The sequence below is a fragment of the Engraulis encrasicolus genome, chromosome 3 (assembly GCF_034702125.1).
Source record: "Engraulis encrasicolus isolate BLACKSEA-1 chromosome 3, IST_EnEncr_1.0, whole genome shotgun sequence".
NCBI lineage: Eukaryota > Metazoa > Chordata > Actinopteri > Clupeiformes > Engraulidae > Engraulis > Engraulis encrasicolus.
The window spans coordinates 37851863-37866846 of NC_085859.1; the positions used below are offsets into that span (position 1 = coordinate 37851863).

A 14984-nucleotide genomic window follows, 5' to 3' on the forward strand; every position below is an offset into this window, starting at 1 on the left:
ACTATGATTATGTCCTCGATTGTAAGTGGCTTTGGTAAAAAAGCGTCAGCCAAATGCAATGTAATGCCATGTGATGAAGAAAGGTAGAGAGAAGACAGGAAATGGTTAGGAGAAAGAGATGAGGCAGTGTTGGGATATGGCTCAGTCTGGATTCGAATCTGGGTCTCCATGTGCCCGTCTGCCTATACAGCAAATGGTATGACATATTAGCGCAGTGCAACATTGTGCATCCCCTGCACTTTGCCTTTATGGGTAATTTTTCCAGAGCGCAAAGCCATCTATTTCACTGTATGCATACCCGATCTTTCCCCTGTCTGTTCTCCTAATGCTTGTGTGTTTTTTCCTCCCACAGTTTAATTATAATAACAGGAACGACACCTATGTTCGAGAGGAGATGGTCCAACTCGCCAACCACCTTGACAGTGTAAGTGATAGCAAGTTATGTGTGTGTTTGAATGCACATGTATGTCTGTATTTGTGTGTCTCTGTGCATTTTTGTGTCAGCTTTAATTTGATAGACCCACCCAGTAATGAACTGTATCTATCCTCCGCCATCATTTAAATCCTTATTTCTATTATTCCTTCTCTCTCTCTCTCTCTCTCTCTCTCTCTCTCTCTCTCTCTCTCTCTCTCTCTCTCTCTCTCTCTCTCTCTCTCTCTCTCTCTCTCTCTCTCTCTCTCTCTCTCTCTCTCGAATCTGAGTGAAGGTTTAGAGATTGCTGTAATTGCTGTTGTGTAAATGTCCGGCCTTTTGATTTATTCCATAATAAAAAATGATTATCATACATGTTAAATGCAGTAGCATTTACTGTAAATCACTCTCTCCCTTTTACTTTCACTCTCTCTTGCTCTCCCCACCCCCTTTTCTCTCTCACCTCCCTTCTCTCCCTCCCCTCCCCCTGCTCCTCCTCCTCCTCCTCCTCCTCCTCCTCCTCTTCCTCCTCCTCCTCTCTGTAGATGTATCAGCAGTTGAATATCCGTGTGGTGCTGGTGGGTCTGGAGATCTGGACCCAGGCCAACCCTATCAGCCTGGACGGCAGTGCGGGGGACGTGCTGGGACGCTTCGTGGACTGGAGGAAGAAGGAGCTGCTGCCACGTATACGCCACGACAGTGCACAGCTCATACTGTACGATATCACTAACATACTGTATCATTACAGCACTATTACAGCTCATCCTGTACGATATCACTAATATACTGTATCATTACAGCACACAGCTCATACTGTACGATATCACTAACATACTGTATCATTACAGCGCACAGCTCATATTATACGATATCACTAACATACTGTATAATTACAGCACTATTACAGCTCATAGTGTACGATATCACTAACATACTGTATCATTACAGCACTATTACAGTGCACAGCTTATGCTGTACGATATCACTAATATGTAGTACAGTGTATATCATTTCAAAATATTAAATATTTCCATCACAGCACCCAGCTCATGCTGTACGATACGACTAATATAGAATAATATCATTCATCATGTCACGTGTGACATTTGAATGAGGTGCCACTTTAACGGCTCATATTCAGTTGAAATGACTTGAATTAATTAATGTCAATGAGTGAATCCTTGTGAGTGGCAATTGTTGTCTATTTTTGTTGTTTTCACTTGTTTTCCTCGTCCCCACATCGTTTAAACTTTGACAATGTCACGTCTCTGGGAATCCTGTTGATCTGTCGTCTTCTCCTCTCTTCCAGTAAAAAGGGTTTCGGGGCTACAGTGGGCATGGCCTTCATCAGTGCTGTGTGTTCCAGTAACCATGGAGGGGGCATCAACTCAGTAAGTCAAATCAAAACAATACTGTGGAAAAAATGTCCGCCCTCCCACACCCCCTTGGAATAATGTTTATCTTAATAATCTTATAAAGTTAATTTTTATCTTCGGACGAATAATATAGGGGTCATTTTAAGTCATAGAGCAATGTAAAATAGTATTATCTATCCGCTTCAGTGCCTCAGGACTGTCAATATTTATCTAGCTATATCGTGCATTTAACTGCTGTCCAATGTCTTCTAGGACCCTCTCTGTTTACTGTTTATGTCATTGTATGTGCTTTGCAGCTGTGTGTCTTGTCCATTGTTTGTATTTGATTAGATATGCTACAAAAAATCCTATCAACTTTGTTGACATGGCAAATAAACTCTTGAACTTGTATTGAACTTGAACATAAACAAACAACGTCTGCCAAATGTAATGTAATGTAATCAATGGTTACTCTGTCTGCTGTACAGTTTTCCAACCACCAGGTGGCGCCCTTTGCCTCGATCGTAGCTCACGAGCTGGGCCACAACCTGGGCATGAACCATGACGATGATCGCCAGTGTAACTGTCCAGCCAAGAGCTGCATCATGGGCTCCGGAGCCAGGTGAGCCTCTCGGCCTAGAGCTTTGTGTGTGTGTGTGTGGCTTTTATGTGTATATATACAGCTCTGGCAAAAATTGAGAGACCACCTCGAAATTATTTTTTTGGTCTTACTACTTATTGACATGTTTGACATTCTATAAACTACTGACAACATTTCCTCCGAATCTGGAATTCAAATATTGCCATTTAGAACATTTATTTGCAGAAAGCTACAAATAATCAAAATAACCGAAATGATGCAATGTTTTCAGAGCTCAAAAAATCCAAAGAAAGCATGATCATGATGAAATTCCCTTTAAAACCACATAATGGTAATGTGTTAACTTTGGAAGGGTTCAGAAATCACGGTATTTTTTCTGTACTCTCCTGTTGTGATTCTGTCCCTATTTCCCCTGTCCTCCCTGATGCCGTGCGTACGTGTGCAGTGGTGCCACCAACTTCAGCAGCTGCAGTGCGGATGACTTTGAGAAGATGACTCTGCGTATGGGCCGCAGCTGCCTGCTGAACGTGCCGCGTCCGGACGAGGCCTACACCACCCCCTACTGCGGAAACAAGCTGGTGGACCTGGGAGAGGAGTGTGACTGCGGCTCCGAACAGGTGAGTACGGTGGTGGATTGGTGAGGTGTGTGTGCGTGTGTGTGTGTGTGTGTGTGTGTGTGTGTGTGTGTGTGTGTGTGTGTGTGTGTGTGTGTGTGTGTGTGTGTGTGTGTGTGTGTGTGTGTGTGTGTGTGTGTGTGTGTGTGTTTGCGCGAGCGCGCGTGTGTGTGCGTGTGTGTGTCTCTCTGTCTATCTGTCTCTCTGTCTGTCTGTCTCTCTGTCTATCTGCATGGCTGTCTGTCTATCTGCATGGCTGTCTGTATTTCCGTGTCTCTGTTTTCATTTGTGTGTGTGTGTGTGTGTGTGTGTGTGTGTGTGTGAGAGAGAGAGAGAGAGAGAGAGAGAGAGAGTGTAAAAGTGGGCAGCATGTTATAGCTGCCCTTACTAAATTGTTTGTGGAAAAACAAGGCAGACATCTCTGACCGCTTGTCTCTCCTCTCTTTTGTCCCCTCCTCTTCACATCTCATCTCTCCTCTCTCATGTCTCCTCTTCGTTTTTCCTATCATCTCTCCTCTCCTCTTTTCCTCTCTCTTCTCTACTCTTTTCCTCTTTTCCTCTCTCCTCTCTCCTCTCTCCTCTCTCGTCTCTCCTCTCCTCAGGAGTGCCAGAAGGACCCCTGCTGTGAGCCCAAGACGTGTAAGCTCAGGTCCTGGGCCCAGTGTGCCTATGGAGAGTGCTGCAAGAACTGCAAGGTCAGGAACCACAAGCTCTCCGCATGTGTTATGGCATCCTCATCTTCCCTTACCTATCTACCTATCTACCTATCTACCTATCTATCTATCTATCTATCTATCTATCTATCTATCTATCTATCTATCTATCTATCTATCTATCTATCTATCTATCTATCTATCTATCTATCTATATCTTCTCCCACATTGTCTTCTCTTCTCTTCTCTTCTCTTCTCTTCTCTTCTCTTCTCTTCTCTTCTCTTCTCTTCTCTTCTCTTCTCTTCTCTTCTCTTCATAGTCTTTTCTTCCTCGATCTGACTCTTTGTGTTCCCCACCTCATTTATTGTCTTTGTTGTATTGTACCTAAATGCCCAACCCTTTGTCCTGTTGCCTTTCTTCATCTAGTTGCTATAACATGTCACTGTTATCCATCTTCCCCGTCTACTGTATCTCCTCTAGTTCCTGTCGCGTGGCTCTGACGAGTGTCGTGCCATGTCTGATGAGTGCAAAATACCCAACTCTTTTATTTGTCCTCTTTTTTCACTTGTTCTTCTCTATCCAAACATCTTCCCTCCTGTCTGTGTGTCCATCTCTCTCTCTCCTCTAGTTCCTGCCGGGTGGCTACGAGTGTCCAAATACCAATACCAATATCCCAACTCTTTTATTTGTCTTCTTGTGTCACTTGTTCCTTTCTATCCATCTTCCCTCCTGCCTGTCTGTCCATCTCTCTCTCTCTCTCTGCTCTAGTTCCTGCCGGGTGGCTACGAGTGTCCAAATCCAAATACCAATATCCAAACACCTAACTCTTTTATTTGTCGTCTTGTCTCACTTGTTCTTTTCTATCCATCTTCCTTCCTGCCTTTGTGTCCATCTCTCTCTCTCTCTTCTAGTTCCTGCCGGGTGGCTACGAGTGTCGTTCCCGTTCAGATGAGTGCGACCTCCCCGAGTACTGCAATGGCTCCTCCCCCGTGTGCCAGCAGGACGTCTACGTGCAGAACGGGCACCTGTGCCGCAACGGCAAAGCCTACTGCTACAACGGCCAATGCCAACACTACGAGGGGCAGTGCCAGGCCCTGTTTGGACCAAGTGAGTTAAGAAAACGGCAACGTTTTTATCCTCCGGTGACATCTTACTCAAGCAATGGGAACAGCATATCATCGAAGATATTTTTTGGAGCTTATACCCAACGTGGAGATATCTGTCTCTCTCTCTCTCTCTCTCTCTCTCTCTCTCTCTCTCTCTCTCTCTCTCTCTCTCTCTCTCTCTCTCTCTCTCTCTCTCTCTCTCTCTCTCTCTCTCTCTCTCACACACACACACACACACACACACACACACACACACACACACACACACACACACACACACACACACACACACACACACACACACACACACACACTATCTACCGTTATCTGGTATGTAGATTATTGTTTTTGTGGATGTGCGCACACTGTCATGCAAAGAAAAACTAATTTGCTTCTGCATCATGTTGATTGTCTATATTTACATTTTGCATAACATTTGTTGATACTTGTGTCAATAATGAACATCATATCAGTGGGTTATGAATGTTTATATTGAGCTATAGCTGGGATATGGCGCCATCTGCTGTCCACACTTTCCTCTCCAGCTCTAACTGTATGCCATGTTGGTATTATTTCCACAGAGGCAAAGTCAGCTCCAGACGCTTGTTTCGAGTTTGTCAACTCTAAAGGCGACCGCTTTGGAAACTGTGGCTACCACGACAGAGGTTACAGAAGATGTGAGACCAGGTCAGACTAACACTAGAAAGAACTAATAACTAGAAATAGCCCGTTTCACTCTGCCCATTTCAGCACAGGCAAGTGAAAACTGCTGATGCATGATGCTGATGCGTGTATTGACGTGTAAATGTACGTAGTTTGTACTGTAATGTAATGTCATGTCATGTAGTGTGATGTTAGGTAGTGTACAGTAATGTGATGTATTGAAATGCAATGTGAAATTTAATATATTAGTGAAATGTGGTACAGTATTAGGTAGTTTACGGTAATGTAATAACATGTAATGTGATACAATGGTCTCCTATAGGAATGGCAAATGCAATGAGAGAATGTGTATGTAGTTTACAGTAAATGTATGTAGTTAACGGTAATATAACGTTATGTCATGTAATGTATTGTATTCTGGTAGGAACGCCAAGTGTGGCAAGCTGCAGTGTGAGAACGTGAACTCGGGCACGGTGTTTGGCATCAACCCGTCCTTCATCCAGACGCCCATTGGCAGTACCAAGTGCTGGGGGGTGGACTTCATGCTCGGGCCCGACGTTCCTGACCCGGGCATGGTGGGCGAGGGCACCAAGTGTGGCGAGAACAAGGTGAGCTAAGTGGCGTCACTGACCACTGCAAAAAGAACATGCGTTAAAGGTGCACTGTGTAATATTTTTAGTTGTTTATTTTCAGAATTTATTCTACCCTTTCACTTACAGTATGTTACATTTTTCATTAATACTTACCACCACCATCAAATTCTAAGTATTCATCATGACTGGAAAAATTGCACTTCTCATACATGAAAAAGGGGATCTTCTCCATGGTCCGCCATTTTGAATTTCCAGAAATAAACCTTTTTAGCTGCAAAAATGACTGTACTTTGGCCATACTAGTAAATATTAGTTCATTACTTTGTAAATAAATATTTATGAAAAGATCATAATTGACAATAGGCAGCATAGTTTCCATGATCAGCATAGTTGCAGTACCTACTCTGGCCACATCCTACACCATGCACCTTTAAACACACCAAGCCACTCTTATCACACAAGCACTGCTTAAAATGCATGGATATGAGAGGGCCGCACCACACTGGGACGTGAATGACAATGTACAATGTACAATGACAATGACAAAATGAAATGGACAAGCACCACTGACACATGACACATGGGTCAATGCAGTTTTAGTAGTACCACATGTCAGGGGGGTGCAACCTCAGCTAATGCCACTGTTGTATGGATTACATGATTTTTGTTTTGTTTTTAACCCCTTAGAGACTATGGAGTTATCCAAGAAGGATATTCAGAGCAGTACATCCATAACCAATTACTAATTAATTTATGGGCATTAGCTGTGCTTGTACCACCTAAAGTCTGAGCCCCAATAAGAAACTAATTCACCCACATACAGTGCACACTGTAAAGGCAAAGCTGGCACTATGATGATATCATATAATACTTATTGAGAATCTGTAAGTCAAGTCTTGTATACATCTACCTCGCATGTTTTTCCCCCATCAGGTTTGCTTGAACTACGAGTGCAAAGATGCTGCAGAGCTGAACTATGACTGTAACATGGAGACCAAATGCCATGGTCATGGGGTAAGACAACTACACTTTTTTAAAGTGGGTTTTTTTGTGGCTTTTTGGGCTTTATTATAACAGGACAGTGTGAGAGTAGACAAGAAATGACTGGGAGAGAGAGATGGGGCAGGGCCGGAAAATGTAAGCCCTGTGGGCAATGTAAGCCCAAATGTGGGGGGCTTAGCACGCTGCGTCACAGCGCCCCCAAGACAACTACACTTCTACTGTATGTGGTCATCTGATTTTATGCGCACAAAAAAGATCAACCAGCCGCGTTCAAATTATGAGGAACCTAAAGTGTGTGTGTGTGTGTGTGTGTGTGTGTGTGTCTGCATGTGTGTGTGTGTGTGTCTGTGTGTGTGTGTGTGTGTGTGTGTGTGTGTGTGTGTGTGTGTGTGTGTGTGTGTGTGTGTGTGTGTGTGTGTGTGTGTGTGTGTGTGTGTGTGTGTGTGTGTGTGTGTGTGTGTGTGCGTCTGTGTGTGTGTGTGCGTCTGTGTGTGTGTGTGCGTCTGTGTGTGTGTGTGTGTGTGTGTGCGTTCGTCTGTATGCGTGCGTGCGTCTGTGTGTGTACGTGCGTCTGTGTGTGTGTGGGTGCATGGATGCATGCGCGTGAACAGGTCTGCAACAGCAATAAGAACTGCCACTGTGAGTATGGCTGGGCGCCTCCATTCTGCGCAGATCAGGGCTACGGGGGCAGCACGGACAGTGGCCCCACATGGGACGGTAAGCACAACGCGACCTCAGAGGCACTGAAGCACACAGACACACAGCCACCAGTCATCTGCTCAACCAGCAGCCAGGTCACCACCGTTAAAGAAAGAAAGCTCCCGCACACTGTTCACATTTGCATGGTTTACTGCAACGTTTCGGTCTACTGACCTTCTTCAAGCAATTCAACTCAAGCAAATTGCTTGAAGGTCAGTAGACCAAAACGTTGCAGCACACCATGCAAATGTGAACAGTGTGTGGGAGCTTTCTTTCTTTTACTACTGACTGTGCAAAATGTCCTCAGAGAGGAACAGTGTAGGATGTGGCCAGAGTAGGTACTGCAACTATGCGGCTCATTGAAACTGCGCTGCCTATTGCCAAATTAGATCTTTTCATGAATACTTACAAAGTAATAAATAAACTAATATTTGCTTGTATGGCCACAGTACAGTTCATGTATGCAAAGTGCAATTTTCCCAGTCATAATGAATACTAGTATTGATGAAAAAGGTAACATTAGTGAATGGGTTACGTGTGTGTGTGTGTGTGTGTGTGTGTGTGTGTGTGTGTGTGTGTGTGTGTGTGTGTGTGTGTGTGTGTGTGTGTGTGTGTGTGTGTGTGTGTGTGTGTGTGTGTGTGTGTGTGTGTGTGTGTGTGTGTGTGTGTGTGTGTGTGTGTGTGTGTACTAAAAATAAATAAAGAAATAATAGTAATAGCCCTTCTTTCCATCTGCACTTGTTGTTCTGTATTTTCCCTGTCCACTTTGTATTTGCTAATGATGTTGACTATGATTATGTCCTCTTTTTGAAAACCGCTTTGGTTATAAGGCGTCTGCCGAATGCAATGTAATGTAATGAAATGTGTTGTCTGTCTGGGTCCAGATAAGGACACGTCCACGAGGGACGGCCTGCTGGTCTTCTTCTTCCTGGTGCTGCCCCTGCTGCTGCTGGGCCTCTACGTCTTCTTCAGACGCAACGAGCTGCGACAACGCTTCCGCCGCAGGAAACGCTCGAGGGGCTACGAGTGAGTACCCAGACGAGAGAGACGTCACTGATTCAGAGAGGGGAAAGAAAGTGACATCACTGATACAGAAAGAGAGGAAAGGAAGTGATCTAGAAAGAGAGAAAAAGAAGTGATGTCACTGATGCAGAGAAGGGCGGCTGAGGGCTCACTGAGGTCACACAACAGTGTTTTTAGAGGTCATTGAAGGGCACAGAGTGTACAGAGGTTTGACCAGAGAGGATTTATAGAGGAGAGGCCAAACTGGCAGCTTCTTCCGGGTGGTACTGTCCACGGGGCGGCGATGTTCAAGCAGAGGAGAGCCGTCAGAATGAATGGGGGTCCTATGAAGCTCCACAATAGACGGACGATGTGTCCGATATGGAAGGTCACCGGTTTTCATTTTATTTTTCCTAAAGGAAGTGTAAATTGCCCTTCCAAATGGCATTTGGTTTGATTTTTTAAAGTCATTGCATTTTTTTAAAAACACGCATTTTGTGCATGAATAACGTGAAACTCAATTACCCAGAATGCTGCACGTGAGCTCTGTACCCGGGTGATTCTGGAAAACAAACATGGCGACAACTCGCTTTTATTACCTTAATAATGTGTTAATCCGACGCTAGATTTCGTAACTGATGAAAATCGAAGGCAGAAATCAACATTGTAGTGTCTAAATATGAGGTCGATTGGTCTATTTGTGGCGTACATCACGATCGGCCGAGTTGTTGGCCTCACGTTTGTCAGTTAGCTTGTGGCTAGGCTACGTCTCGCCGACGTTAGCATCCGGTTTAGTTCCCCATTCACCAATTGGATGTCGTCATTTCCTTAGCTAGAAGCTAGTGAAGACTGACTCACAAATGTCGAAGCTGTAAGAAACTAGACGGATATAACTCCTAGGTTACTGTGTTTTAAATTTTAATGTTTAATTTGCAGTCAGAGACGACCGTAATATGTCCAGGTTTCAGTTGCTAGGGAGGACTTATTGTGGGCCATTAGCCCCAGCCCAATAGGGGAACCCCAATCTGCTCTGTCTGAACAGCGCCCCTAATGCAAATCCATTGAACTGCGGCCAAATTTTGTATAATGGGGCGAATAGCCTGTGGGACGGCTATAGGTAGAAAGGCTATGGTTTGACTAGCAAAGCAGACCTGTCACACACAGATTTGAGTTGGCTTACATTTTGCCCCACTCTCTCCCTCTCTTCCTCTCTCTTCCTTTTTCTATTTGCTCTGCCCTTCTCTCTTTATTCTCTCTATCTATCCTACTTTCTGTCACTCTCCTCCTCTCTCTCTCTCTCTCTCTCTCTCTCTCTCTCTCCCCCTCTCTCTCTCTCTCTCTCTCTCTCTCTCCCCCCCCTAGGGCTGAGCCAGTGCCGCAGGACAACAACCGTGCCCCTCCCCCCCAGAGACCAAACCCAAACATAGTCAAAAACGGGGTGAGTTTGACACACACACACACACACACACACACACACACACACACACACACACACACACACACACACACACACACACACACACACACACACACGCACACGCACACGCACACGCACGCACGCACAGACACACATGCTCGCACGCACACATACACATTCATACATTCCCACACATGCATGTATAGGTACATGTTTTCAGTGATATCCACGGACAGATGGGTGGATTGACTTTCAAAGTGCACACCTCCCACTACATTCATTCACCTTTTCACTCACAAACGTCTTGCTCAGGAAATAATATTGAACTAACCAAAATGTGGACTAGATATCTCGGCTAACACTGTCTCTTACCCAATCACGTTTTGCCGCTAATTGTGTTCAAGGCATCATGTGTTTTGTGGCTTAACCCATTTTAGCATAAGGTACATCCAATGCTAAATGCCTAAGCCCTTTTTGGGAAAAGGTGCCCTCAGCCTATAAAAAACCTAAATATCGCAGCCTCCAAGGCACATAAGAACATGAAATGAGTCACATTTTTATTGCATTAGAATGTGTTCATTCATCTCTAACATACCCACATTTTTCATTTAAAAATGTAAAATCTCATGTGCCTGAATGCTCTGTCTACATTATGTCGCTTCAGGTTACAAAGTCAATGCAACATATACACAGCATCCAGCATCAATGGGTTGATAGGCCTATGATCCTTCTATATCACTTTTATAATGTAATATTTACTCTATGCTGGCCATAAAGGACTAGTACTAGTCAGTAGCTTCATGCAGAACACAACAGTAACACTCACTAGCAGTCTTGTGTCTCCATAACGCATAAGTAACTAATCAGTAACACTCACTAGTAGTATGTAAGTGTCTGACTGAGCTTCTCTCCTCTCTCCTGCATCTGCTCAAAAGCACCAAGCTCAGTTATTGCCACCAGAAGAGGTAAATCTCCCAGCCCTATCACATATCCCACTCCCTTTCCTGATGGGCCTATTGTTTATTTAAGCATTGCCGTAGTTTTTGACCAAAGTCCTGCTTTTATTGCAATCTTGTACTTTTCCCTCTCAAGCCCTGTCTTGTCTATTACTTGTATTGCTTTCCTGTATTGCTTTTGCTGTTTTCGCCTTGTTTGTCTTGGTGGGTGGCGGGGGCTAGAACTGGTCTTACAGGCTGTGTCAAACTGTGCTGAACTATCTGCTGTTTTCCTTTCGTGCATTTCTGGTGTAGGTGGTGGTGACGTATCTGTCTTGTCTGGTTTGATCAATGAGTCGTTGACTGGAAGGCTGCTTTGAATTCCTGAACTTTTTTTTTTGCTGATTTCCCCTGAACTGATCTCTTTGGCCGATTTCCCCTGAACTGAAACCATTTTAAAGTTATTCTATTTACAGTGCACCACTTCACCTTGTTTCCTTACTTAGCTTTGTTGAAAGTTTATTTCAGAACAATGGCATTATTTAAGGGTATCATTCATCATAGAGAAATATTTGCCGATTTCTTTTCTTTTCTTTTGGCTGGCCTTCCCTCCGTGCATGTCATTCATGTTTGACTTGAATGAGTGAAGTATTTCTTTAGAAACCCCACTTTGCTGGCTGGGGCATGCTCATATTTTTCTTTTCACATGCCTTTTGATATGTAATTGAATAACGCTTCTTGGGATCTTGTTCTGGGAAAACTGTTTGTAAATCTTCATTATAACTTGCATTACAACTCTAGCACTTGACAGGAAACGCCATTTTTATGCCAAAAGTTTTGTAAAAAATATCCCTTTACATTACTGTTGTGGGTCTGGGCCTCCATGCCAGCAATCTGTGATGGGGACCTGCTGAACCTATAGAGGCAATATGTTCATTATGCCTTCTCCCTGAACTGTTTTGTTGATGCTTAAACGTGTGTGATGCAGGTCGTCCAGACGAGTAGGACCACCTCTGCACCAGCGTATGCTCCGAGACCACCTCGGCCTCCTGTCAAGTAAGTTCCCAAGTCACTGCACTGCCTTTTTCCTCCTCGCTCCTCAAAGGCCCCTGGGTAGTCATGACCCAATGGTTAGGGAGGTGGCCTTTGGATAAGAGGGTTGGGGTAGCACTTTAGAATAACAGTCCCTTAAAAACCTTTATTAACACTTTATTGATATAGCTAATTACAAACAAAGCCGTAATGTGTCTATTGTGTTAAAGGGACACTGCAGGAAATGGTCAAAAAGGGTACTGCAACTATGCTGTTCATTGAAACTGGGCTGCCATTTGCCAAATTTGATCTTTACATGAAAGTTTTCTAAGTAATGAACAAATATTTTCTAGTATGGCCCAAGTAGAGTCATTTTTGCAGCTAAAAATGGCTATTTTGAAAATTCAAAATGGCGGACCATGGAGAAGATCCCCCTTTTCATGTATGAAAAGTGCTATTTTCCCAGTCAAAATGAATACTTAGAATTTGATGGTGGTGGTGGTAAGTATTCATGAAAAAGGTAACATTAGTGAATGGGCAGCATGAATTCTGGAAATAAACAACTAAAAATCTCACACAGTGTCTCTTTAAAATAGTATTTAATAGTATAATGTTGATTATTAGTTCAATGAGTTCAAAATTAGTTTATGAAGCTTTTTAGCAACTGTTATTTTAAAGTGTTACCAATTGTTGCAGAAAGAGGAATGTTTGTGATTTACCTACACCTTCATCCATGGCTGAAGAGCCCTTGAGGCCCTACACTGCTCCATAGCTGTAACCCAGTGGTTCCCAAATTGGACCTGTTTTACCCAGCCATTTTTTGCTCCGTTAATGGTGCTGGATTGTACATTAACAGTTTGCTAGAAATCCACAAGACAGCAAATATTAACCATACAAGTGAATGCTGTTGCTAACCAAATGATGGAATGTGTTAGCTGTTAGCTGTTAACTGTTTTATGCAATGTCCCTTTTGTCTGCCCCCCAACCCCTTCAGTATCTCCGCGTCACACAGTTTGGGAACCACTGCTGTAACTAATACTCTCTAATAACTGGAAGTTACTTTAGACTAAACCACTCTAGTCTAGACTGGAGGTTACTAAAGGCGTCAGTGTATTCTATTGTAATGTCATGTTATCCCAAGATTTCAGTTGCCCTTTTTCAATAGACGCCATTAGTTCACCATCACCGTCATCATCCACAGCCTCTGCAGACAAGACATAGCTTCTCTAGATTCCTTAGGCTTAGGTTAGAATTGAATGTTGAAAACCATGAACAAACAAAAATGACATGACTCAAGATGTTGGTTGTGTAAGGTATTGTAATGTCATCTTTGTTTGTAAAGCAGTTCTTTACAGTGGTGTTCTTGCATCATATATCCCCATTGAGTGTACCGTCACACCGGTGTGACGGGAATGTTCGGGCAGTGAAAGTTCTATAGAATTCTGGGCGCAATACAATTTGGAATTTTAGAATTTTGCATTGTTGTAGAACACATTCTTTAGAATGTTCAAAAACCAACACTCTTAAAGGTTAACGTGCCTCTTTCTGTGTGTCTGCCTGTGTGTGTGTTTCCTGTAGGCCCTCTCCTGCTGCAGCTAACCTAGTGCCTCAGAGACCTCCTCCTCCACCCCCTGTATAGCCACACCAACGCCAATGCCACGCCACGCCACTGCAGAGGACCACACTGCATCATGGGAACTCGTGCTGTCCAAAAACAGTGCTTCAGGACATGGGAGGAGTTTTTTTTAGAGTGATCTCTCTTCCTCCAGTGGCCTCCTCATGCTGGCCCCAGACCCCCATCCTCTGACACTCCTCCAAGGCCTACTGCACAGTACCTTCCAGCAAGAAGTAGTGTCACAAAAGGCTTTCAGGGTTAAACGCTCACCCCGTCCCACCGGAATCACAACGCTGTCACTTTAACCAGTACAAACCTCCTCGCAGCAGCATGACGACTCTGAGCACACATGATGGCCGAGCCACATGATGAACCCTCGTCCAATGAGGTGGCCTCTGGCCGGGACAAGACTCTACCTACAGTCACTATGGCGAAACATGCAGATTGTTTTCATTATTGTTTTTGTTTTTTAAAAAATGTGTTTATTATTATTATGGGCAACACAGGACCACTATTACCGATTGCACTTCACCAGGCTCTGTTCTCGCAATAGGAATGTACAGAAACAACATAAACGACAAAAAAAGAATATATAAGCCATGCGATTGAGATTGAGCAGGGCATGTTGGCATACGTATGGATAGGTCTTGAATTGTCTTTACTGTTTGTCGTCGTGATGATGAGCACTGCTTTGTTTTTGTTTTATGATGAGCCTCTCTAATCCTTGTGTGGAATGTGATTTCGGCACCTGCTGGTGGACTGCAGACTTCTTTGTTATTTCAAGATACTAGTTTTCCACGTGAACCGATATGCCGTGTCCAGACCAAGAGCGAACTACGCTGCCTGGTAGCGTGGGTAGCAGAAGAAGTTTCGCCTTGAATACGCTGTATTCGCTCGAGACGCAGCATTGACATGTTTGATGCAGCTAATCACATAACGGCTCTGGCTTGACAGCCTGGGACATTCGGAGATATGAACGTTCCGATTGGTTTTCGCCGAACAGCATAATGCCGTGTACAGACCAAGAGCGAACGGAGCGAACGAAGCGACGGAAGTCATTATTTCTCTATGGAGGGCACGCGACCTGCGCTACCAAAGCGAATTCGCCAGGAGCGAAGCTTCTTGCGCTACCAGAGCGAATTTTGAAGATTAAACTAAATCTAATCGCAGGCGAATTCGCTCTGATGCTGTTCGGCGAAAACCAATCGGAACGTTCATATCTCCGAATGTCCCAGGCTGTCAAGCCAGAGCCGTTATGTGATTAGCTGAATCAAACATGTCAAT

At 44.0% G+C, this 14984-nt stretch overlaps 1 protein-coding gene across 3 annotated transcripts in view; it reads left to right on the forward strand.

Moving 5' to 3' along the window:
• Positions 1–14511, forward strand: part of adam9 (ADAM metallopeptidase domain 9) — a 77182-nt gene extending 62671 nt beyond the window's left edge. For 2 of the 3 annotated variants that reach the window (XM_063195345.1, XM_063195344.1), the window contains exons 8-23: positions 353–424; positions 958–1127; positions 1722–1803; positions 2256–2389; positions 2814–2985; positions 3585–3677; positions 4548–4743; positions 5324–5429; positions 5830–6013; positions 6932–7012; positions 7612–7717; positions 8584–8725; positions 10064–10139; positions 11054–11083; positions 12042–12109; positions 13664–14511. In XM_063195345.1, the coding sequence (XP_063051415.1) occupies positions 353–424; positions 958–1127; positions 1722–1803; positions 2256–2389; positions 2814–2985; positions 3585–3677; positions 4548–4743; positions 5324–5429; positions 5830–6013; positions 6932–7012; positions 7612–7717; positions 8584–8725; positions 10064–10139; positions 11054–11083; positions 12042–12109; positions 13664–13724 (1773 nt within the window). In that variant the 3' untranslated portion in view covers positions 13725–14511. The remainder of the gene's footprint in view (positions 1–352; positions 425–957; positions 1128–1721; positions 1804–2255; positions 2390–2813; positions 2986–3584; positions 3678–4547; positions 4744–5323; positions 5430–5829; positions 6014–6931; positions 7013–7611; positions 7718–8583; positions 8726–10063; positions 10140–11053; positions 11084–12041; positions 12110–13663) is intronic. The other variant, XM_063195346.1, reaches the window with a different exon arrangement.
• The last annotated feature ends 473 nt before the right edge of the window (positions 14512–14984 follow it).